General features: G+C 44.2%; 1 protein-coding gene across 4 annotated transcripts in view; it reads left to right on the top strand.

Moving 5' to 3' along the window:
• CC2D2A (coiled-coil and C2 domain containing 2A) overlaps positions 1 to 26,140 on the top strand; it is a 124,027-nt gene that overhangs the window by 88,498 nt on the left and 9,389 nt on the right. For all 4 annotated transcript variants that reach the window (XM_065914094.1, XM_065914092.1, XM_065914095.1 and 1 more), the window contains 11 exons: positions 797 to 888; positions 4,296 to 4,463; positions 7,315 to 7,420; positions 7,771 to 7,880; positions 8,830 to 8,926; positions 10,372 to 10,470; positions 14,934 to 15,110; positions 19,556 to 19,759; positions 21,863 to 21,952; positions 23,521 to 23,634; positions 25,967 to 26,101. In XM_065914094.1, the coding sequence (XP_065770166.1) occupies positions 797 to 888; positions 4,296 to 4,463; positions 7,315 to 7,420; positions 7,771 to 7,880; positions 8,830 to 8,926; positions 10,372 to 10,470; positions 14,934 to 15,110; positions 19,556 to 19,759; positions 21,863 to 21,952; positions 23,521 to 23,634; positions 25,967 to 26,101 (1,392 nt within the window). The remainder of the gene's footprint in view (positions 1 to 796; positions 889 to 4,295; positions 4,464 to 7,314; positions 7,421 to 7,770; positions 7,881 to 8,829; positions 8,927 to 10,371; positions 10,471 to 14,933; positions 15,111 to 19,555; positions 19,760 to 21,862; positions 21,953 to 23,520; positions 23,635 to 25,966; positions 26,102 to 26,140) is intronic.

Raw genomic sequence — 26,140 nt, 5'->3', positions numbered from 1 at the left:
TAAGAACTAAATCACTCTGAATAGGGGAAGAACTTAATCAGCTCTGAATGTGTGTGCTTCGAAGTGTGTTAGTCGCTCAGTTGCGTCCAACTCATTGTGACCCCATGAACTCTAGCCCGCCAAGTTCCTCTGTCTGTGGAATTTTCCAGGCAAGAATATTGGAGCGGGTATCCATTCCCCTCTCCAGGGGATCTTCCTGACCCAGGGGTCAAACTCAGGTCTCCTGCATTGCAGGCAGATTCTTTACCATCTGAGCCACCAGGGAAGCCCTTGTGTGTTTCAAGACAGGTCCTATTTTTTGTATTTGTTCATTCATTTTTGTTGTTGTTCAGTTGCCAAGTTGTGTCTGACTTTTTGCGATACCATGGACTGCAGTACGCCAGGCCTCCCTGTCCCTCACCATCTCCCGGAATTTGCCCAAGTTCCTGTCCATTGAATCGGTGATGCCATCAAACTATCTCATCTTCTGTCACCCTCTTCTCCTTCTGCCTTCAGTCTTTCCCAGCATCAGGGTCTTTTCCAGCGTCAGGGAATTTTCCAAGGAGTCATTCATTCATTCAGCTAAATTTTCTGCCAGGAATGTGTCCAGATCCTGAGAATATAGCAGTGAACAAAATAGAATGCCCCTGCCTTAGGGAGCTTACGTTAGCAAGGAAAGCTGGTTGATTTACTGTAGGAAGGGGTCAGCGCTGTGATGGAATGTGAAAGTGCCACCGCACCACGGCGACGTTCGCGCAGAGAATGGTGTGGTTCAGCAAACAAGAACATTTAAATGAAACGTCTTTCTCTCCCTCAGGTTAGAGAATCAGTGATAAATCGTTTCCTCATTGCGAAACACCATTTTCTTCTTTCGGATTTGATAGTAGAAGAAGAAGTTCCCAATATCAGGTAAAAAATATATATATTTTTGTTATTTCTTGTGTTATATTAAATATTCCCTGTAAATGTAGGAGTTTTATCAGTGTATGATATGCATTTGGCCCCCTAACAGTACTAGAAACTGGTAAAGCCTGATGAACACCTGATGTCAGATTCTCGGGGGCTTCCGTTAGCACACGTCTCACGAGACCCTCTCCATCACACTCCAGTGGACCCCACCTCCCCTCCCACCACCCCCAAGGGCACTTCCCCAGCCTTGGCCACACGTGAAGTGTGACGGCATCCCTTCCAGCACATCATCCTCCTGCCTTCATCACCTCCCGGGGCCAGGGTCTCCCCCACTCCTCCGTCACAGGGCAGTGGGGTGGCCAGAATTATCCCGCTGAGATTCTGAGCTGCAGGGAGAGGCCTGGTTCCAGCATCACCGCTGGGAGGCACAAAGCTGCCCTGCGTTTGGTGGCGGGTGGGCAGCCGGGGAAAAGGGACATTTACATAGAAGTTGGGAATTGACTCTATTTGTTTGCTAGATCATCTCCCTATCATTTAGAATAATCCTCAAATGGTCTCAAGTCGAGGCAGACCCATGAGAGATGAGAGATAACTTTGTATATTGGTGGGTTTGTGCAGCCCGTTAACTTCATGACCCTTCCTGTGGTTAAATCTCTTGGTTTCCTGAAAGGGCTTCCCTGGTGGCTCAGCTGGTTAAGAATTCGCCTGCAATGTGGGAGACCTAGGTTCAATCCCTGGGTTGGGAAGATCCCCTGGAGAAGGGAAAGGCTACCCATTCCAGTATTCTGGCCTGAAGAATTCTATAGACTGTATAATCCATGGGGTTGCAAAGAGCTTTTGCACAAAGTCACAAAAAGTCTTTGGACATATGTCACAAAGCCGTTGGACACGACTGATGGTCTCCTGAAAGGCTATTTCCTACGCATGGACTTCCTCTCTATCACCCAGTTGGCAAGGAGACAAAATGCTGGTGCAATCCATTGTCGTCCCTTTTGCTGGCTTTGCCTCCATCCTCATACAGAAGGGAGGCTGTGCCCACAGAAGATTCATGCAAACCCTCTCTCTATTCCAGGCCCAGAGTCCAGTCATTGAATGTTTTCTTTTTCAATCATGAAAATTACATTTTAGAATAGATGATGATTTTTCATGCTGTTTTTCCATTTCTTTTCTTTCTTTTTCTTTTTTCTGCTTTACTTTTCTGCATTAAGTTCTGAAGGCTCAGGGTATGTTCTTTCTTCTTTTCATTTTGGTTTGTTCTTGGCTTTAGATTAAGATATTTCTGTATGTAATGGTCCCAGCCACCAAGATGTTCTCATGCTAAGGGGACAGCTGAGTCTCGTGACAGGAGACATCCCTCGGAGAGGAAGAAAGTGCTGAGGAGAGAAGGGATGTGCTTTGTTACAGCCTCCTGGCAGAGCTTCTTCCCTGAGGTTCCCAAGTCTGGGTTAGGCAGGCGTCCTGGCAGAGCGATTAGAAAGATGGGCTATAATTCGTGACAGCATGGATGAACTTTTGAGGGCATTCTGTTAAATGGGATGAGTCAGAGAAAGATAAGATCTCTGGGATTCTCACTTCTATGTGGAATCTAAAAGAGCCAAACTAATAAGAACAGAGACGAGACTGTTGGTCACAAGAGGCTGGGGGCAGGTGGGGATTGGGGGGATATTTAAGGGTAGAAGGTATAAGCCTGCAACCAGTAGATAAATAAGTCCTGGAGATCTGATGCACAGCGTAGTGATTATCATCAACAATATAAACTTCAAGGGTGCTGAGAGACTGGATCTTAATTGTTCACACCACACACACAAAAAAAGAATAATTATCTGAAGTGATAGACAGAAGTGCTGGCTAATGCTACCTATGGTGGTAACCGTATTGCCATATATAAATGTATCAAACCAATCTACCATACACCTTGAACTTAAACAGTGTTATATGTCAACTACATCTCATTAAAATTCTAAAATTAAAATGTATGGTAAATCCAAAAAAGGCATTTGCAAAAATGTAAAACAGTGTCACTCTCCTCACACTCTTGGTTTTGGAAAAGATGGTTATTTTTCACAATTTTACATCACGTTGTTATATAACGTGCTTATGCTTATCCCAAATGAGTTAATGAAAAGATATACGCAGATATTCAAAGAAGTTGGGCTGTCAAGTCAGGGTGATCTGAGCTTGAACCCCAGCTCCCTCTCCTCCTATTTAGGAGCCTCCAGCAAATTCTATCACCTCTCAGAGCCTCCAGTTTCTTCATATGAAAAATGGGGTAATACCCTTGTAAGGCCCCTAGCACTCTGCTTGAGCCGTAGCGGTGCTGGTAAACGGTCGCTCCTCTGTGCTCCCTTAGAAGGCCCTGGGGGCTCACGGAACCACACCCCGAGAGCCCCTTGGGAGTCATCTCCCCGGGCTGGCACATGCCTCTCGGAAGGAGGGCTCCAGGGCAGCCTGCTCTTCCGTACTCACAGAGAAGAACAGCGTGAGCGTTGCCAGCCTGAGGCCAGCTCTGCGCAGCCGGCATTGCTCTGTGGCTGTCGGGCTTAGCCGTTCACATCAGCTTCCCGATATGAAGTCGCCGCGGTGCTCTCTTTAGTCTCTGGGGCAGAATTAAACTCTGTTCCCTGGCCCTTCTGATTCACAGACTGCATTGCTTTCACCTTCCAGGAAGTGTTCATGGGTGTCACCTCAGTGGGAGGCAGAGACAGAGAGAGGTAGAGAGACCCCCCTGCCCCCCACCCCCCACCTTCCTCCTGTCTCCATCCCCTCCTTTCTCCAGCATAACCGCCGGCATCGTGACCATTGTCATCATCCCAACAGTCACCGGGTTAGGGCACCTGCTAATGCTAGACCCGTACTCAGGGGCTTGGTGTACAAAGTCCTCTCAACAACCCCAAGAGGTAGGTATTAATATTCCATTTTACAGATGATGAAACAGAGGTGGCAAGAGGTGAAATGATTTGCCCAAGGTGAGCAGGACACACTGGCCTGGAAATACGGGCCCCGAAAAGTGGTAGAACTGCAATGAAGTAGGTCAGTGAGGAAGGTGGAAGGAGGCATTCAGTGTTGCAGGATCGGCAGGAGCAAAAGCGGACAGTCGGCAAGCTCAGGCCATGTTTGAGGGGCTGGGGGATGAGCAAGGCAGAGGCCAAGCAGAAGGTGCAGGGCAGGACCCAGAGCCCGAGTTATCTGCCTCGGATCAGGAGCTGCTAAAATAATACGTTCATCATCTATGCAGCAGGTCTCCCCATCTTGGGAGAATGTCTTGACAATTCCCACCCGTCCTCAAGGAGACAAAGAGTTTTTCAGGGGCCCGTGAGGGACCTTGGGGCAGAGTGTGGGAAGGTGTCTCGTGAAGTTTTCCGATCTTTTTTTTCCCTGGAGTCCTAACTCTGTTCTGTGATCATTAGCATTTTGGGCCTGAGCCTTTTCAAGCTGGCAGAACAAAAGCGACCACTGAGGCCAAGGAGAAAAGGCCGGAAGAAGGTGACAGCCCAGAACCTGTCAGACGGAGACATAAAGCTGCTGGTGAACATCGTCCGGGCCTACGACATCCCGGTGAGGAAGCCGACGGCAAGGTGAGCGCCTGGCACGCCGGCCTGGGATGGAGGGGCAGGATCCCACCTCTTCACAGTGTGTTCACTCTCATCATGAACCCAGTTGCCGCTCTGTGGGGGCGGAGGGAAGGGATGCGGGTGAGGGAGGGCGTTCTTGATGATGTCAGGGCCCCGTTGGTTCCCAGCAATGGAACCAAGGTGGCGTGAGAGGTAAAGAACCCGCCTGCCGATGCAGGAGACGCGGGTTCGATCCCTGGCTCTGGAAGATCCCCTGGAGGGGGGCATGGCAACCCACCCCTTTCTTCTTGCCTGGAGAATCCCATGGACAGAGCCTGGAGGGCTGCAGTCCGTGGGGCTACAGAGAGTCAGACATGCCTCAGCAGAGCACAGCACGGCAGAACCAAATCAGTCTTTAGGGTAAAGAGGGGTTTTGTTGGCCATATCTCACAGAACAAGCAGACATCAGATATGGTGGAACCACTTGGGAGACTGTAAAGCTTAGGCTGGCGTCTTCAGAGGCCCTTTGTCTCTCTTGCTCGCTTCCTTCTGTGAATTTGCTCCATTCTTTGTGTGACGGAAATGATTCATCCTCGCCAGTTCCACCCCCAGCCATCGGTTCCCCAAAAGGTCCTAACCCGGGTCAGGAGTTGATCCACACCTAGTCACCTACAGTCAGGAGTGGGTTCTCAGGGACCGTCCTGAAGACGGGGGACAGTCCTCAGAGAAGTGGGTGAGAGCTGGGTAGATACCCCCAAGGTGCATATTCTAGATTCTGTGAGCACAAAACTGCGACTTCTTTGTTACCTGCTCAGAGAAAGGAATTACACCCACTGTATTTCACACACTGGGGCAACGGGGACTCCTCAGCCATAGGGAAGTGCTGTATAATCGATTAGTTGTGTCCGACTCCTTGAGACCCCATGGACTGTAGCCCACCAGGCTCCTCTGTCCATGGGATTCTCCAGACTAGAATACAGGGGTGGGTTACCATTCCCTTCTTCAGGGGATCTTCCCTACCCAGGGCTCAGACCCAGGTCCCAGACCCGGGTCCCCTGCATTGCAGGCAGATTCGTTTACTGTCTGAGCCACCGGGGAACCCAACTACAAGTAAGGTGAGCCTAAATTTCTTATCCCGTTGGAGAACAGACACGGAAGGACCAAGAGTTACTTCTCTTTGCTGGTGCCCGTGCCAGTGTGAGGAGGGAGGCTATACTTTATTGTACGGTCACCGCGTTCTAGGCACTACGCTAGGCACTTTCATATCTATAAGTTCACTTATTTCTCACTACTATTACTGTCTCCATTTTACAAAAGGGCGAATGGAAGTGAAGAGCGTGCCATGGTTTGCCCAAGGGCCTCCAGCTGTCTGACCACGGACTGCCCTGTTCTAGCCTGGGCCTCTTTCCTCCCTAGGTTCTTGCCTTTAAATGATCTATCCACTCCCACCCCCCTATTACTTTGCCCTACTTTTTTCTTCTGCTAACTCTTCTACCCATCACAGAACACCTGATCATCACCAACTATTCCCAATGTTTTATCACATTTTGTTTAACAAATGTCTGTCTAAGCTCTTGAATCTGTGCCATAGCATTGCTTCCCTAAGCCACATCCCAGCCTTTGCATCTTGATCCATTAAAGCTCAAATGTGGGGTGAAAAGCTGTTGTTGTTTTTTTTTAAAGAATAGGCAATAGGTATTATTTTTTGTTTCTATGAAGTTTTTTAAGATTTAAACAATTATATAAAAATCATTACAAAGAAGCATAATTGATCCTATTGTTTTACACTCAGTGTAGACTCATCAAGTCAGCTCAGATACCAACTCTTGCACTAAACCCACCCAGATCTTAGCCCTCTCTCCTTACAACTAAACTAAATAGGATTTTCAGTACTCTCTCTGCTCTCTTATATCCCATGCCCTCTAGTCTAACACATACCCCACCATAGTATGACTATTTGTTCATCTAGTCTGAGCTAAAGTGTATCTCATTTGCCTTTGCAGCCCCAGAGTCTAACAGATTGCTAAAATATAGCAGGTACTTAGCAGATGTTTGTGTAATAATGTAATTGACAGTGTTCCAAACAGGAAAGGTTTTCTCTGGTAGCTGTCGAGTTGAATGATCCACTTTCCTTGGCTCATAGTTTGTCTGAAACCCTTTCTGTGAAAAGGTAAGACAGCCTGGTGGAAAGAGACAAGGTGTACTTTGCCAATGAATGTGAAATACTAGATACACAAAAAAATTCAAAACAAATATGCAAGTGGGTTGTTGGGATGAGGGGGAAGGGTCTGGGAGAGGATCTCTGGACATGACCTTCACTTCTTCCTTCATGAATGGCAGTTCAAAAGGGAAAGAGGACAAGACTCGTAGATCCTAACTCGAGCCAGGAATCACTGACCACCTTTTGCCAGTGATGCTTGGCAGGCCCAGAGAGAGATGTCTTACCTGGGACGTGTAGCCCAAGCTTCCTGGAGCATGAAGGTTCAGAGAAGATACAGTGAGTGAGAGAGGACCTGAATTGGATGGAGGCAGGGCAGGCTGGTTAGGTGGCTCAGGATGCTGCTACTTGAAAGGGACTGCTGCTCTCAGTCATGGGGGAAAGGCACCCATGAGAGCGTAGAGAGAAGAGGTCTCTTTCTTCTATTCCAGCCAGGCATGCAGACCTAAGGAAGGATGTTGGAAAGGTTCTAGTAGTCACCAGGTGAGTAGGGAGGACCAGAGCATATGAGAAGACTTTTAAAGCATCAACAAGCTTTGCAAGAATGTCTGCCGGGATAACTATTCAGCACCAAACATCTTTGGAGAAACCACCTGCTCAGTAACATAATTAGACTTTTCCCATCATTTATTTCTTCTGTTCATTTTCCCCTCCCAGTAAATTCCACCAGACATCAAGATCTTCAAGGGCCTACAGTGAAAAGCACGCGGCTTCTCCGACAACACACAGCCCAGTCCACAACGCCGACTACCCCCTCGGGCAGGTGAGACACCCAAGTGCTGGATCTCTGCTTAGCATCTTGCCCCTTGTGTTTTTAAGAATTGCCTAGAAAGTTCATAATCCATTTTCTGTCTCATTTTCCTTGGAAATATATTATCTAGAATCATGTTTTTCCTCTGCTCATAACAAAATAATTCTACTAAACTATTACAGATTGTTTTCTCTTGACTTAAAAAAAAATAGTATAGAAATTTACTAAAAGCATATGCATAAACTTCCAGTTTCTGCTCAGGATTTAGTGAGCTGAAAAGTGTTTCAATCCTAAACTGAAACAAACCAATAACAAAAAAATCCAGCTACACAAAAACTGTACATATTCTTTTTTTTTTTAAGGTTTTAGTACGTCCTTTTGTAGAAGTTTCATTTCAGCGAACAATCTGCCATACAACTACTGCAGAAGGACCAAACCCCAGCTGGAATGAAGAACTTGAACTTCCGTTTAGGTAGGCATATTTTCCTCATACCACAAGTGATTCCAATCAAGGGGGAAAAAAAATGGGAAAATATCCAGCTTTTGAAATGTGGGTTCATTGTTAGCATACCCCACTCTGCTCCAGGCTACCCCACTCTGCTCCAGGCTCTGGGTCCTTAGAGCCCAAGCTTCCCACTCCCTTGACCCCACAGGCCCTACACTGATTTTCTTTTCCTCCCTGTCTCCCCAGCTCTGGGCCTTAAGTAATTTCAAACCCAGATCTCCTTCATTGCAAGTGATCTCCTGCATTTTGGGTTGTTTCTTTACCAACCAGGGACACAGAACTAGTTAAGTCAGAAGACAAACAGGGGGGAAAAAAGAGAGAGAGAGAAACAGATACCACTTTTCTACATAGTGTAAGCAAAAAGAATGAGCCAAGTTCAAGGCCAGTGCTCAGCCAAGTAGGTGCAGGGGCCTGGTCTGGAGCCATGCCTCGGAGAGGCCTGGTCTGGCCAGGCCTGGCGGAACTCAGAGCAGTTGGTGTTGTAGCAGATGAACCTCCCCTCGGCCTTGGTTTATCGGTGGGGAAAATGAGTGGGGGAGCTTCCCTGGTGGCTCAGTGGTAAAGCACTCGCGAACCAATGCAGGAGACATGGGTTCAATCCTTGGGTGGGGAAGATCCCCTGGAGGAGGCATGGTCAACCACTCCAGTATTCTTGCCTGGGAAATCCCATGGACCTAGGAGCCAGGAAGGCTACAGTCCATGAGGTCACAGAGAGTCGGACACGACTTAGCGACTAAACAATGACGACGACTAACCTATAGGGTCCCCATGCCGGAGAAATCCTTTAACTGAAAGCACTGCCATTAGCCCTCATTTCTTTGCTCATATTCAGGTGTTGGTCCTGCTTGGACATTTGAGTGCTCATTATTTCTCTTTTGCTCCTTTCGTGTCCTCTGATCGTGGTACGCATTTGCAGGGCCCCCAACGGGGATTACAGCACCACCAGCCTGCAGTCAGTGAAAGATGACGTGTTCATCAACATCTTTGATGAAGTGCTGTATGACGTCTTAGAGGTGAGCTCACGTTTGTGAGGAAGGTGTCTGGACTTGTTTTCATATCCTCTGCCTGCCGTGCAGGTCCTGTCAGGGAGGAGAAATTTTCCCCTTATTGTTGTGGGCTCTGTTGGCTGGTCTGATAATTAAGTTGACACAAGACAGATTAACAGGGGGAAAAGAAGCCAACCTTTAATTTAATTGAACGTACAACCTTTAATTGTACGTACACAAGTCTCATAGATAAAAGATCTAGGAAGTGACCAAGGCAGACAGCTTTTATACCTTTTGGACAAAGAAATGATACATACGTGAAGAGTTGACAGGACAAGGACGTTTGAATTCAGTGTGGTAAATTAGTGAAGGCTAACAAGGCTTGTTTCTGCAGCCTCCTCGGCCCTGTCTCTGGTGAAAAGGTGTCTCTCTACACAAGATGCAGGGAGGGTACCTTTCCCCAGGGTAGGGGGTGCTGTTATTTCCTGCTTTCTGGAGACTGCAGACAAAGGTGGGTCCGGGTGTTCTTATACCAGCTGTTTTTCAAGTAACTTGAATTCAAAATAATCAATATGCCACTTTGGCAGACTTGAGGGCAGCCCGCCCTGAGTACCATCGGTCCCCAAATTCAGGATGTTTGAAACCTGACATGTATGAATGAGGAACGGGAGGAGGAAGGAAGAGGAACAGTTTTTTTTTTTAAAAAAAAAAGTTGTATTTATTTATCTTTGGCTGTGCTGGGCCCTTGTTCCTCTGAGGGCTTTCTCTAGCTGCTCTGCAGGTCTTACTGCCCTGGCTTCTCCTGTTGCGGTTCACTGGCTCTAGGGCGCATGGACTTAGTTGCTCCATAGCATGTGGGATCTTCCAGGATCAGAGGTCAATCCCGTGTCTCCTGCGGATTCTTAACCACTGCGCCCCCAGGGAAGCCTGAGAACCAGCCATTTTATTTTCAATTTGAGTGTCTGCTATGATGCAGGAATTGTGCTAATTACTAGCACATTGCCTTAGTTCTTTATAAGCACATTGTCTTAATTCTAAAATACCCCTATGAAACAGATTATTGCTTTTTTGTTGTATTGTCTTTTTCTTTTTTAAAAAATATTTATTTATTCATTTGGCTGCACTGGGTCTTAGTTGTGCCATATGGGAGTTAGTCCCCTGACCAGGGATTGAACCTGGGCTCCCTGTATTGGAAGTGAAGATTCTCAGCCACTGGACCACCAGGGAAATCCCCAAAGTAGACTGTTAAACTCCCAATTTACTGATGAGGAAACTGAGGTCCAGAGAGGTTAAATGACTTTTCTAGTTTTTACATAACTATTAAGTGTCTCAACCAGAATGTGACTTAGATCTGTTTAACCTAAACCTACCATGCTTTCAGCTAAAATCCTGCTGCTTTCCTGCTGCCGAGTTACTTATTAAATGGCTGTCTGGAGTTGTTAAACAATTATGACTTCCCACCCCTCCTTTAGGACGACCGTGAAAGAGGAAGTGGAATCCACACTCGTATTGAAAGACACTGGCTGGGGTGTGTGAAAATTCCATTCAGTACAATATATTTCCAAGCAAAGGTAAGCGGCTGAAGTCAGACTTCCATGGCAATGGGGAACTGATCGATCCAGTTTTCCTGTTACAGCTTGCTTTGTAGAGGTACACCCTGAACACTGGGGCTTCCTTGGTGGCTTAGTACTAAAGAATCCACCCGCCAATGCAGGAGATGGGGGCTCGATCCCTGAGTTGGGAAGATCCCCTGGAGAAGGAAATGGCAACCCACTCCAGTACCCTTGCCTGGGAAATCCCATGGACAGAGGAGCCTGGTGGCCTACAGTCCATGGGGCCACAAGAGTCAATTGAATACAACTTAGCAAATGAGCCGCAGCACCGTTAACCCTGAGAGAACTGATGTGCAAGGTCATTATTGGAAAGATAAAAATCACTATATAAAGCCAATTATCTTCTGTCATATTTGCATGACTTACTAAAACAATCTTCCTGACATTTAGTAGTTCAAGTACTACTTTTGCAATGTGATAGTTTTTTTAACACTTAAACAGATGTGAAGAAGGTAGGACAAAGTAGAAACTTGTCAAAAATGACAGGAGTGGATAGATGCCTCAGAATAACTTGAAGAAAACAATCAGGCCAGCTGATGTCCCCTTTAATCAAGTGCATTCATGTTTCCAGAGTCCTCGCTATTTCAGAAATGAACAACAGTTGACTCGCTCATCTAAGTACCGTTCTTCAGAGTTTAACCACTTTGTGTAAGAGGATCCATCAGGTTAACAGTTCTTGAATGGCAGAGTAGCTCTAATCTGGGACAGTTAAAGGTTTTGAAATGGCTTTAACATCCCAGTATTAAATCCATAGCAACAGGAAGCTTTGAAACCAAGTCGTGCTAATCTCACACAGCTACAGAGGAGACAGTTTAATTCCATACGTGATGACCACATGGAACAAATGCTGCCTCGTTCACAGCCTCAGGCAAGACCCAGAACAAAACTCCAGTCTGAGAGGCTTGAATTGGTTGGAATATCAGGAATCATTTGGCATTGCAATCTTCCCTAAACCAAAGGGACCGTCTACAGGTAATGCTGCAGCTATATGCTTGCCAGAAACTCTACATGTTCCTCTTGGACTAGATTTGAAATGAAAAATATAATTTAAAGAGCACATCATTTTGCAAATCCTACTGCCCATGTTACTTGGCATCACCCTAGGAAGGGTACTCAGAAGTAGTTACTCCAAATCCCTTCTCGATAAAGGAATAAACTTCTTTTTGTGTGTGTGTGCACTTTATTTTTTTTTTCATTTATTTCTATTAGTTGGAGGCTAATTACTTTACAATATTGTACCAGTTTTTGCCATACATTGACATGAATCAGCCATGGATTTACATGTATTCCCCATCCCGATCCCCCCTCCCGCCTCCCTCTCCATCCCATCCCTCTGGGTCTTCCCAGTGCACCAGGCCCGAGCACTTGTCTCATGCATCCAACCTGGGCTGGTGATCTGTTTCACCCTTGATAGTATACTTGTTTCAGTGCTATTCTCTCAGAACATCCCACCCTCGCCTTCTCCCACAGAGTCCCAAAGTCTGTTCTGTACATCTGTGTCTCTTTTTCTGTTTTGCATGTAATTCCTTCACTATATTTTGGTAACAGCCACACTCTGGTTGAGTCCCCTAGCTTGCTCCCTTTCCAGTAGCTCTGTCATCAATTTCTTCTTTAAACTGCGCCATAAGCCAAGCTCCTCCCTGTTGTTGCTGCTGCTGCCCAGCCGCTAAGTCTGACTCTTGGTGACCCTGTGTTCTGTGGCCGCCAGGGTTCTCTGTCTGTGGGATTCTCCAGGCAAGAATCCTGGAGTGAGTTGCCATTTCTTTCTCCAGGGGATCTTGAACCCGCACCTTCTGCATTGGCAGGCGAATTCTTTGCCACAGAGTTGTTTTGTCTATTGAGTTGTGAGGTTTAAGGTGACAAATAAACTAGTCGGAAATGCTATGATATGTGCCTGAAAAATACAGTTATTTCTATTATAATTGGGCTTCCCTGATGGGCCACTTATTTCTATTATTATTACTGAATCAGAATTCTTTTCATTTTGTGTGGCTCCAAACCAAGACCGATGAATGATGGGTTCCAGGGAGGAACTTGGACTTCCTGGGTGGCTCAGTGGTAAAGAATCCACCTGCCAATGCAGGAAATTCGGGTTCCATCCCTGGGTCTGGAAGATTCCCTGGTGTAGGAACTGGCAACCCACCCCAGTATTCTTGCCTGGAAAATTCTACGGACAAAGAAGCCTGATGGGCGACAGTCCATGGGGTCGCAGAGTCAGACATGACTGAGCTACCGAGCACGCACTCATGCACTAGTACGGACACAACTGGTGTCTAGTGTATTGGGGCCAGGAAAGCTGCAAATGCCCTTCAACGCCCAGGCCTGCCTCCAAAACAGAGCTATCTGGTCCCCACACCGACAGTGCCCAGGGTGAGAAACTCTGTCTTAAGTTCTTACACCTCAATCATTTGGAGACGGTGCCCATTGCCTCCTGGCTCATCTGTTATTTCAGCTGAAGTTTGTATGGCACTGTGTTTACACTCTTCTTCCCCCTGCATCCTCTCATCCACCTGGTGCAGGCTTTACAGACACTCCAGCAATGTAAACATTAGTCACTCAGCTGTATCCGACTCTTTGTGACCTCATGGACTGTGGCCCACCAGGCTCTTCTGTACGTGGGATTCTCCAGGCAAGAATACTGGAGTGGGTTGCCATTTCCTTCTCCAGGGGATCTTCCCCACCCAGGGATTGAACCTTGGTCTCCCACATTGCAGGCAGACTCTTTACCAACTAAACCACCAGAGAAGACCCACCAATGCAAGGAGGAAAATAAACAAGAGCTTACTTCATTCCTCTCTAGAGAGCACAGTCACTGAAAGTTTCGGTTCTTTCTTTCTTCTGACAAATAAATGTTGCAAAAGACTGAAATTTTGGATTTTTTGAAAATCTGTGGGTTTCAAATTCTAGCCCTGAGTAGTTCTGTGGCACCAGTCTTTCGTAAACTTGATTGTTTTGACTACAAAGGTGTAAAAAGTTCTGGCTTTTTGAACCTGTATGTAAGTTAGGTCATTTTATGTAAGTAGCTTATAATTCATTCAGCCTGCATTTATTGAGCACCTCCTGTGTATGTTCACAAAACACTGCCATATATTTGAGAAGGGTGATACAAACAGTAACACAATACAGGTTCTGTGTGCAGAGAACAATAATCTATAAGTATATGCTAAATACGCACACAACAAAGTCTGGCAGAAAGTGTCAATGTGATAAAGAAGCAAGCTACATGTGAGGCTGGTGGAGATGACAAAACAAACCACAAAGGAGATGATATCTGACCTGAGCCTGAAAAATGATTCAAATTCTAAAAGGTGGAGACCGGGAGTTGGGCATCCTAGCGAAGGGGACTGGCTGCCTGCCAACACTTGTCAAGGGACAGTCATTTTAGTGTTTTACATCTACTAGTCCACACATAATTACACTACAAAGCAGCTACTATTATTGTTTCCTTTTTACAAATGCACAAGTTGAGTCACTTGGGGTTTAATCCAGTATTTGAACCCAGGCAACCTAGTGTGGGAAAGACTGAAGGCAGGAGGAGATGGCAGAGGATGGGATGGTTGGATGGCATCACCGAGTCCATGGACATGCATTTGAGCAAACTCTGGGAGATGGCGAAGGACAGGAAAGCCTGGCGTGCTGCAGTCCATGGGGTCGCAAAGAGGTGGAAACGACTGAGCCACTGAAGAACAACCACCACCTAGTACTGGTTTCAACTTGCACAACTAGCACACGCTCTGCTGAGCCAAGCAAAGCAGGCAAGGAGAGAGAAAGCCTTGCTGAGGGGGCGTAAGGAGACAAGCCTGGAGAGACGGGTGGGCCCTGAATACCAGTCTGAGCAGCTTCTACTGAGTTCATCAGATGATGGGGAGCTGACACTTGCCTTTGAACTTCTATTGGAAAATCACCAGGATGTTTCAGTTCAGCTCAGTTGCTCAGTCGTGTCTGACCCTATGGGCTGTAGCACGTGTCTGACCCCGCTGTTTGTGACCCTATGGACTGCAGCACGCCAGACCTCCCTGTCCATCACCAGCCTCGAGAGCTTGCTCAAATTCAAGTCCATCGAGTCGATGCCATCCAACCATCTCATCCTCTGTCGTCCCCTTCTCCTCCTGCCTTCAATCTTTCCCAGCATCAGGGTCTTTTCAAATGAGTCAGCTCGTCACATCAGGTGGTCAAAGTGTTGGAGTTTCAGCTTCAGCGTCAGTCCGTCCAACGAATATTCAGGACTGATCTCTTTTAGGATGGACTGGTTGGATCTCCTTGCAGTCCAAGGGACTCTCAAGAGTCTTCGCCAACACCACAGTTCAAAAGCATCAATTCTTCGGCGCTCAGCCTTCTTTATGGTCCAGCTTTCACACCCATACATGACTACTCTCTCTCACTCTTACCAGGATGCTTACTGAGTTGTATTTTCTTCACAGATCGATGGAACGTTTAAGATCAATATTCCCCCAGTGCTCCTGGGCTACAGCAAGGAGCGAAGCGTGATGATGGAGCGGGGTTTTGACTCTGTCCGAAGCCTGAGTGAAGGCTCTTATATCACCCTATTCATCACCTTGGAGCCTCAGCTGGTTCCTGGGGAGTCGGTTCGAGAAAAGGTAACTGTGTACTCTCTGGAATCCCATATGAGACGTGGACAAAATGTGAGAGAGGCCTGCTAGGCTATGCTTTCGTAAAATTGGACTGAACAGATAAGCATCTTGAGCATCTTACTTCATCATCTATTATTACGTTCAGAGGGGAGCTTCCAAACCGGGAGAGAGCAGGACGTGACTGGGGCTGACAGGCCGAAAACCAGAGGGGCCTTTGCGCTGGGCATTCTTCCCGGGCGCTGACCTCCTGCTGCAGGAGTTTTAAGAGCCCTCTGGCCTTCCTTTCTTGAAATGAGATGGCGAAGCTGTCAGCGGCTGCCGTCAGTGGCTTTTCACTGCCCCACTGTGGCTGTAGCTGGCATTTCTCTTAGACCTCCAAGATGCGGGCTTAAAAATCCCTCTGAAATGCAAACTCAGCCTCTCCTTGTGCACTGACAGGACCCTGGCGTCCTAAACACACAGCAGCAGAAGCCACCACTCAGGGACCACTGCGGGTTTTTCAGGAGAGAGGTTCTTGCCCTAAATAGTAGGGACCGTAACCTGGAATTGATTTTCTGCTCAACAGTAACTGCCAGGATTAGCAGATTAGTCTTCCCTCCACCATCATCCCATGCTGAGCCATACCACATGATTTTTTTTAAAGGGATTTACTCATGGAATTGTCTAGAAAAAATCAATAGCAACTCCTGAAACTCTTATTTTAACATCCCCTACTTTGTCTTGATAAAAATGAAAGTGTTTTAAAGTAGATTGTTTCTGTGACTGAAGTCTTCCTCTTATTTCTTTTCTTTCTTGCTTCTGATAGATGGGTGACATGCTTAAGAAGGTACCATGTATTTTGTTTTGCTGTTCATCAGTCAATGGTTATTGGGCTTTAATCACCTGCTTCTGTCCTCTGCCTCGCTATGGAAGCTGCTGGGTCCTAATGTATGTGTCATCCCTTGGCCAGGAACTACAGACATCTGCAGTTCATGCCTAGTTTTGTCTCCGGGCCCATTTCATCTTGTCAGAAAGGTTCTTACATAGCTCTGAATCTGGAAGTCACGTGTCAGAATGTCACCTGCATACGGGGAGCCACCTCTACCGTCTCCAAGCCCGTAGAACCCATGAGCTGCTTCTTACAGAAGCAGTGTGGCTGTGACAGTTACTTCTGGCCAGTGCAGCTGCCACAGTATAGGTAGTCAAGGAGAGGGGAAAAAAGAAAACATTCAATTTTCTGTAAATATTCACATTAACCAAAAGTTAAGGAATTGAGTCAATTAAGAATCTTCCAGATTTCATGTTGAATCAACTGTGAATTTGTTGATTCTACCTTTATTTGTTTTATAATAAATAACCCCAATCCTTTTAGTATTTAGCTTTCGCTTGACACTTCTTAGATTACCAACTTAGCATTTCTTGTTGTTTAGTTGCTCAGTCATGTCCGACTCTTGCAACTCCATGGACTGTAGCCAGCCAGACTCCTCTGTCCATGGAATTCTCCAGCAAGAATACTGGGGTGGGTTGTCCTTATCTTCTCCAGGGCATCTTTCCGACCCAGGGATTGAACCTGTGTCTACTGCACTAGCAAGCAGATTCTCTACCATTGAGAAACCAGGGAAGGCCTCCCCAGTTTAGCATACTACTCCTTAAATTACTGCTTCAACCCTTTAAATGGCAATCCTGGTAATCTAAACAGGTATTAACGACCATTATGAGATACCTGTTAAATGTTCACCTTACGCATACTCGGTGCAGAGAACACAAAACGACTCAGACATGGGCCCTGCTCCCAAGAAGCACTGGTTATGGAGTCAAAATGCACAGCAGATATTCAGGTCCAAGTGGCAGAAGTTTTATATTGGGTTGGCCAAAATGTTCGTTCATGTTTTTCTGTAACAGCTTACAGAAAACCCAAACGAACCTTTTGGCCAACCCAGTACATCCTTGTTTCAGCTTGGAACGCCAGCAGTCCGCGCTGATTCCAGATTTTCACCGTTCTCTCTGGACAGTGCCTATGGGTGCCTCTCTCTAATGCCTCCCTGGCACACGGCATCTATCCCTATAGGATCTCTGGTCAAGTATTAATATTTTAAGCCCCTGATTCCTTGTTAATGGTCTCCTCTAGACCAGAAGTCTCTTGAGGGGTCTGCCTTATATACATTTACCCAGACTGCCTCAAACCCTTTAGACTTTCAGCAAATATTTTCAAATAATTGGATAAATGGATAAATATATAAATTAATGAGTATAGAGGAAGCAGGGATGAATTCAAAAGGGTGCTTTTTTTCACACCACCCTTGTTTCATAATTCTTGCTCTTTTTAAGGTTATGATTATTTCTACCCTAAGCGTCTATGACACACTCATACTGAAGTTTTATAAGCTTACTTTTTTTCATTGACTTATAAACTCATCAGGACACCTGTTTGGTAGCTGCCGAGTCTTGGCACTGTGCTGAATACATGGTCATAATGACGATGGGGTAATGACAATCTTAAGATTCAGGTGGAAGCGGACGCCCCGTGAGAATACCCAGGACGTTTTTGGAGATGCCTCCATCCTACCTCCCCCCAATTTCTTAGAGTACAGCCATCAAATTAGAAATGGGAACCACACAGTCCAGCTCCAATATGAGAGAAGTCAAGGACAGTGCAAGCTCACGAGGGAGGGGATATATGTATACTTACGGCCGATTCACCTTGTAGAGCAGAAGCCAACACAGTATTGTAAAGCGGTTATCCTCCAATTAAAAGTTTTTTAAAAAATCCGTAACTTATGGAATAAAAAAGGAACAGTTTTATATTCTAGGTCCTACTGAAAGTCATAAAATAGTAATGGGATATTTTTTGTGCTCTCATTCATTCATTCGGTAACACTTATTGAACACTTTACTATGTGCTAGCTAGTATCCTCGATACTGAAGATTAAAAAAAAAAAACTAGATCAAAACAAAATCCCTGACTTCAAGAGTCCTATTCTGTGAGGGAGACAGCATAATCAAATATATCGGCAGCTTTAAATGCTAAAATAAATAAAGAGTATGAAGGGGATGTCTGGAGGTATTTCCCTATTCAAAAAAAAAAAGAAAAAAAAACTTTCAAGCACTGCCTGGAATATAAACCTTACTTAGAAGTTGACTTTCTAGTAAAATTTTGTGTTTGTCAAAGTAAGTAATCAACCATACATAAATTTTTTTACTAAACAACAAAAATCTTGTAAGAACACTTAAATATCTGCTTTATTCATGCTACTTTTTAGCAATGCCTTTAAGGAAAAATGACACCATATGTCCAGAGACAAGTAAAATCTTCTGTTTCTTCTGCTTGAGTTACTTTAAAAAGTCTGAGATTTGGCTCATCTTGGATCAGAAAACCACTTTTAAAAGCATTTTATAAATGTTTAAGTATTATATATTTCACATTTCTAGTTCTGCTTCCTTTTACTTCAGGCTCATTACTGTTATTTATTACATTGGCTATGGATTAAAACCTTTCAACACATCCATATATACTTGTTGCTTCCCAGTGGCTAAGCAGTAAAGAAGCTGCCTGCCAATGCAGGAGATGTGGGTTCGATCCCAGGTCGGGAAGATCCTCTGGAGAAAGAAATGGCAACCCATTCCAATATTCTTGCCTGGGAAATCCCATGGACAGAGGAGCCTGGCGGGCTACAGTCCATGGGGTCACAAAGAGTTGGATGCAATTGGGCACAGATGCATGTCTATATACTTATAAATCTGTTGTCCTTTTAACACGAGCTGCTTTAGCTTTGCACGTGAAATGTTAGGTTTCTGAGTCCCTCTAATACCAACATCAAAATACATATAAAACTATTGCTTGGAGTCATCAATCAGAATTAGTACGTCATAGCTTAATTTTTATGCGTTGCTTTATTAATCTGATATTTGCCATATGGCTGTATGCCTAGTGACTACTGTCTTGTTGTTCAGTCACTGTTGTGTCTGGCTCTTTGCGACACCCTGGACTGCAGAACGCTAGGCTTCCCTGTCCTTCACTATCTCCCAGGGTTTGCTCAAACGCATGTCCATTGAGTCGGTCATGCTCTCTGACCGTCTCATCCTCTGCTGCCTCCTCCTCCTCCTGCCTTCCATCTTTCCCAGCATCAGGGTCTTTTCCAGTGAGTCAGCTCTTCGCATCTGGTGGCCAAAGTATTGGAGCTTCAGCTTGAGCATCAGTCCTTCCAATGAATATCCAGGGTTGATTGCCTTTAGGATTGACTGGTTTGATCTCCTTTCAATGCCATTGAATATATTTTAAGTATTTAATGAGTCCATCTGATTTTTAGGTTATAAATACAATTAAATAAGGCTTTAGGAACACCAGGGCAAGACAGTGTTCTAAGGGGGTCACCGAAACACACCCTGAAGCACACATTGAGTCCACGTGGACTGCGGGATCCGAACAGGTTCCACCGTACCTCCTATAATCATACACGTCTTTACTTTTGAAGTTTGATTCTCAGGAAGATGAGAAACTGCTTCAAGCAACAGAGAAGTTTCGAGCTGAGTGTGCCTTGAGGTTTCCCAACCGGCAGTGCCTTACCACAGTGGTTGATGTTAGCGGCAAGACCGTCTTCGTCACTCGTTATCTCAAGCCTTTAAACCCTCCTCAGGAGCTCCTTAATGCTCACCCCGACAACCCCCAGGCAACAGCGGTAAGCATTTCATTGCGAATCAGTTTCGGCGCTTAAAAGGTTTTAAAATTCAGTATGTGAAAGTCGCTCAGTTGTGTCTGATGCTCTGCGACCCCATGTACTGTATGTAGCCTGCCAGGCTCCCCTGTCCATGGAATTCTCCAGGCCAGAATACTGGAGTGGGTAGCCCTCTTCTCCAGGGGATCTTCCCAAGCCAGGGATCAAACCCGGTCTCCCGCATTGCAGGCAGACACTTTATAGTCTGAGCCACCAGGAAAGCCCAATTTCAGAGTTTAAGTTAAATATTCATATTGAAATTTCTAGATTAACAACTTAAAAGAATCTTAAACATTGGGTATAACTTCCAAACTAGCAGAATATAAAATAACAAAACGGGGTAAAGAGAGTGAGGAGGGGATAAAAAAACACAGAAAAAGTGTGAAAAATATAAAGCACAGAATAAGGTAGGAGAAATAGTCTAAATATTTACCAGTAATCACAATCAAAGTGAAGGGATTAAACTTTCCAGTTAAAACACACAAAGACTGTAAAACGAGATTTTTAACAGAGTTTGTGGTGGAATTTGACACAGATTCTAATATTTATACAGCAACACAAAGAGCCAAAAACAGCAAAATAATCCTGCAGAGTCAGAAGAACTCAGTGGGAAGATCCACCATGTCATATAGTCACTAAGGTAAAATCGTACTGACACCCAAATGAAGAGAAAAATGGAAGAGAATTTAAAAAATCCAGAATAGGGCTACACAAATATGACCCACTCAAACCTGATGCATGGCAAAGCTGGCACTGGAAATTAGTAAAGGAAAAACTGACTATTACATAAATTGTACTGGGATCACTGATTCTACCTATGGAAAAAAAGATAAAAATCCATTCCTGCTTCACACCACTCAACAGATAGACTGAGAACTTCAATATGAAAGGCATTTTTATCCATGAGACCTGATAGAGGAAAGCTTCCATGGTGACTCAGAGGTTAAAGCATCTGCCTGCAATGTGGGAGACCCAGGTTCAATCTCTGGGTCGGGAAGATCCCCTGGAGAAGGAAATGGCAACCCACTCCCTTAAACAAGCCAGAAAAAAGCACTGACTACAAAGAGAAAGAATAAATTTGACCACATTAAAACTGAGAACCTGAGTTTATTTAAAAAAAAAAAAACAGCACAAAGGAAATGAAAAGACAATCCACAATTGGGAGAGGATATTTACAGCTTATGTAACAGACAAAGGAATAGTAACTAAAATATATTTTTTAAAAACTACAAATCAACTTTAGTTTTTTTCCATTTATTTTTATTAGTTGGAGGCTAATTACTTTACAATATCGTAGTGGTTTTTGTCATACATTGACATGAATCAGCCATGGATCCACATGTGTTCCCCATCCCGATCCCCCCCCCCACTTCCCTCTCCACCCCATCCCTCTGGGTCTTCCCAGTGCATCAGGCCCGAGCACTTGTCTCATGCATCCAACCTGGGCTGATGATCTGTTTCACCCTAGATAATATACATGAAAAACTACAAATCAACTTTAAAGTGTACAACATACTTAAATACAAAGTCACAGAAGTGGAAACATGAAGGGCCAATAAGCATATAAAAAGACGTCCGTCCTCCTTAGTAATTACAGAAATATGAACGACGACCACAGCAATGCACCAGTCTTGGCTTCTAAATACCACTGTCCTCTATTTAAACGCAAAGAGTTGGATACGACTTAGCAACTGAACAACAGCTATCTAAATGGAACCAGAACTTATAGAGAAATGGGTGCTCAGGAAAATAAAAGACGATCCTGGAGAGTTCTAATAGTAAGGGGAAAGGAAAAAGAAGATGAGGACATTTCAAAGACTCACAAGAGCCTTTTGTAAAAGGCTTTCTTCGTCTGTAAAAGATGGATAATAACAATAGTCTTCCTTGGGATGTTTATGGAGGATTAAATGAGATAATATTAACACAACACTTAGTTAGCACTTGTGAGGATTCATTTTGTTCACATAAATGTCTGTGATACATGAAATTTTCTTGCAAGAAATGAGGTAGAGGATCCAGCTTTCTATTTTATTGGAAAAACAGTTACAGCTAATTTTGTTTAAACAGGAACTGGTGGCCCGATACGTGTCTCTGATTCCTTTCTTGCCTGACACCGTCTCCTTTGCTGGTGTCTGCGACCTGTGGAGCACTTCTGATGTAAGTATTCTTCCTCACAGACGTGCTGGCTCGAGCTGACTTCATGGAATATCAGTAAATGCTTGCTTAATTTTAAATTGCAACACCCGTTAGTCATTATAAAAGTCTACACAGTCATCTGTTGATCAGAATGAACTAAATTCATTCTGAAGTACTTTTTTCTTCCTAGTTCAATCTACCCAAACAAATTAGTTAAGCAAATTAACTAATTATTTGTGCATACACACACACACACACACACACACACACACACACCTACTTCAAATGTCTTAATGCTGATTTGTCCCCCCAAAGTTATCTTAACAACACCCCACTTTTATTCATAAAATAATCAAAACCACATTTTATATTACATTTGGAAATTGCATATTCCTTAACTTATGGGGGCTTCTTAAGGCATGTCATTATTCATTAAGTATTTCTTGGCCCCCTGTCACATGTCAGACACTGTACAGAGTTCAGGCTATGAGCAAAATAAACATGGTCTCTGACATCTTGGAACTTACAATCAATGTATGCTAGCTACATAAACTTCCAAATGAGTCTTCAACAGTATAAACATATATTATCACTGGTATTCATTTGGCTTCTGGATCTCAGGTACTGTGTTGGCATAAAGTTGAACTGTGATATACAACTCCCTTTGAAGGATGGCTTTAAAAGGAAGAAACTGAAGCACGCTTTAAATTATTTGTTCCCCAGTATGTTTTGGAAGCCAACTGTTGACAATTTTAGAGATAAAATTTCACAACCTTAAGATACTTAAAAGAAGACATACAATGAATAGAAGAGCTATGTGCTCTAGAGCCAGACTGGCTTTCCACTTCCTAGGTATTTCTTCACCTCTCTGTGCCTCCACGTCCTCATCTGTAAAATGGGAAGATGAGAGGATGACCGTCAAAGGTTTACTCCAGGATCCAATGGACTGACTCATGCAGTGTGCTTAAAAAACAGTGTGGCGGCTGGGATGGGAGGACAGGATGTGAGCGGGCAGAGCACAGAGGATTTCGAGGGCAATGAAAATATAGCACGTGATCTACAATGACCGATTGTCAAACCCACAGAATGCACACCCCCAAGAGGGAGTCCTGTATGTAAACTATGGACTTAGGTGACTATGGTGTGTCTGTGTAGGCTTATCAGCCACAACACGTGTCCCGCTCTGGTTGGGGATGTTGATGGTGGGGGAGGACGTTGATGATGTGCATGTGTGGGAACAAGAAAACATGGGAAATATCTGTAGTTTCTTTACAGCATTGCTGTGAAGCTAAAACTGCTCTAGAAAATAAAGTCTTTGAAAAGAAAGTAAGTGCTAGCACATAGGGAGCTATCATATATAAGTTCAACATGAAAACTGAAACTTTGAAATTTATCTCCCTGACCCCACCCCATAATCGATTCTAGAAATTCATGTCATTGAAATGTCAGAGAAAATATCATGTCCAACTAAAATTGGGTGTTTTTGTTTAACAATATCTCTTATCCTTTAAACCACTCATTTTGAGAGTTATACAGCCCGTCTAGAGTGAAGCAGCCAATGAACATGATTTTTCTTTCCTTTTGTTCAGCAATTTCTCGATCTCCTGGCAGGAGACGAAGAAGAACACGCAGTTTTACTATGCAATTACTTCCTCTCCATGGGAAAGAAGGCCTGGCTGGTGGTGGGCAATGCTATTCCCGAGGTAAGACCATTAGGCTGGCACTCACCAAGAAGCTCGTTGTCTAACATGGTGCTGTCATGTTCCAGGTCATGGGCAGCACTTATTTTCATAACAGTTCCTGGAGCTGCAAGACAGTAGCCCAGAGATGCCACAGTAGGGTGTGACAACCAGTGATGAGACATGCCAGGGTTTTCGGGGTACTTGAGCCCTATACGTTTGAGGATATTCTGGGCAAATCTGAGCCCTTTTCCACCCATCACCCTCCACCTGGCTCTGTCCTCCCGCCCATCTTACGAAGTGATCTGACTCCCTCTGTGATCGAGTGTTATTCATGCCAAGGAATGAAGGGATCTGAAGAAGTGTGGCAGGGGTAGAGACCCTTTCATGCCTGCTTCATCCACAAGCAGCCGCTGTTAAGCTGGCAGGCGAAGCGGAACAAGGCAGATAACCACAGGGGCAAAAGAAAAGAACGTTCACGCCATATACTGGTATCACTAGTTATTTTTATTAGACCGGAAATAGGAACTACAAAAATTTGTTTCCCCAGCCCACTGTAGATACCCCTAAATTGGGGGCAGGTTGGAGGTAATTTGGGGGTACAAATCTTAAAAAGTCACATGGATTGAAGCAGCTTATCTAAAAAGTCTTTCAGAAGATGGGCTCCCAGGCTCTGGGAATCCTTGGTGATCAGACAGCACAGGCTGCTGCTAGACAGGCAATGTCACAACTGAATCCTAAGTCATTCTCAGTCAGTCTTCCAGAGAGCCTGGTGCCAGGAAAAGAGGAAGTCCCAAGGCCTGGGTTCAAGGCTCTGCCCACTCCTCATGAGCTATGTGACTCTAAGCCTCATAAAGAAAGTTGGGGTGATAACATCCCTCTTCAGGTTTTCACTCCCAAGCCCACTCCTCCTTGGGTATACTCAACGGTCAACAGTTCATAAGTATCCTTTCAGTACTTTCTATTCATTTATGTAATTATAAAAGTGTATCAAATATCAATTCCTGTATTAGAAACAGGAATTTTCTTTTTTTTTTTTGAAACAGGAATTTTCTAATTCTGTTTAGAATTTTCCTTCTAAACAGGAATTAGAAGTATTATTCAGATATAATCAGCCTTCTGAATACTTAAAAGGCAAACTTGCTGACTCTAAAAAGAAAACCCAGTTACTATTTATTTCCATCAATAATCATGCCTCAGCCAATCTTAAGATATCTTGCCATTTTCAACACCATGGATGGACCTCGAGGGCACTGTGCTAAGTGTAATAAGTCAGAGAAAGACAAACACTGTAATGTGGAATCTAAAAGCCAAAGTAAATTAACAAAATAATGAAACAGAAACACAGACATAGATACAGCAAAAAACGCAGGTGATCGCCAGTGGCGGGGCGGGGGGGGTGGGGGGTGGGGGCGGTGGGGGGACAGTGGCGAGGAGAGAAATATGTGAGGAGGGTTAAGTACAAACTTTTAGTTACAAAATAAATGAGCCACAGCTACTCATTATGAAATGTATAGTGTGGGAAATATAGTTAACAATTATGTAATGTCTTCATATGGTAACAGATGATGACCAGACATCATGATGATCATTTTGAAATGTACAGAAATAGCAAATCACTATATTGTCTACCACTATGTTAGTAGTACCACACTACTAACATAGTGTCGTAGGTCAATTGTACTCCAAAACAAAGAAACTCATAGAAAAGAGATCCGATTTGTGGCTACCAGAGGCAGGGGATTGGGGAGTGGGTTGGAATTAGATGAGGTAATCAAAAGATACAAACCTCCAGTTATAAGAGAAGTTCTCAGGGTGTAATGTACAATATGCTAAAGATAATTCACACTGCTGTACATTATAAATGAAAACTGTTAATACAGTAAATGTTAAGGGTTCTCATCACAAGAAAAAAAATTTGTTTAGTTAAAGTTATATCTATATGAGATGATGGATGTTCACTAAATGTATTGTGGTCATCATTTCATGATGTATGTAAATCAAGTTATGTTATACTCCTTAGACTTACACAACGCTGTATGCCACTTATATCAATAAAACTGAAAATATATGTATACCATTTAACTTTTAAAAAAAGATACGTTAGTTCAGTAAGATGACCACTGTTTCTATTTGGTCACCATACTGAAGTAGTTCCAGGTGCAAGAATTTTGCAAGAGTAAACTTTTGATTTTACTAATTCAACATAATCTAGAACTTCAAACTAATTTTCACCATTAGCGGTGGGGTTTAGAAATTAGGTGTCCAACTAAAATAATGAACTGTCTGTGCAAACTCCTCTTGGCCCTACTTGCATAATTAATTGGAAACTGGTTTAATGGCTGTTTTCTTTCAGGGTCCAACTGCCTATGTGCTAACTCGGGAACAAAGTCACTATTTAATATGGAACCCCTGCAGTGGACATTTTTATGGACAATTTGATACATTCTGCCCCTTAAAAAGTGTGGGCTGTTTGATAGGTCCTGATAATGTAAGTATTACCATTTCCTCTGAAATATGGTTGGTTGAC

Source organism: Muntiacus reevesi, chromosome 22 (assembly GCF_963930625.1).
Source record: "Muntiacus reevesi chromosome 22, mMunRee1.1, whole genome shotgun sequence".
NCBI lineage: Eukaryota > Metazoa > Chordata > Mammalia > Artiodactyla > Cervidae > Muntiacus > Muntiacus reevesi.
This window is presented reverse-complemented; position numbering and strand designations above follow the sequence as displayed.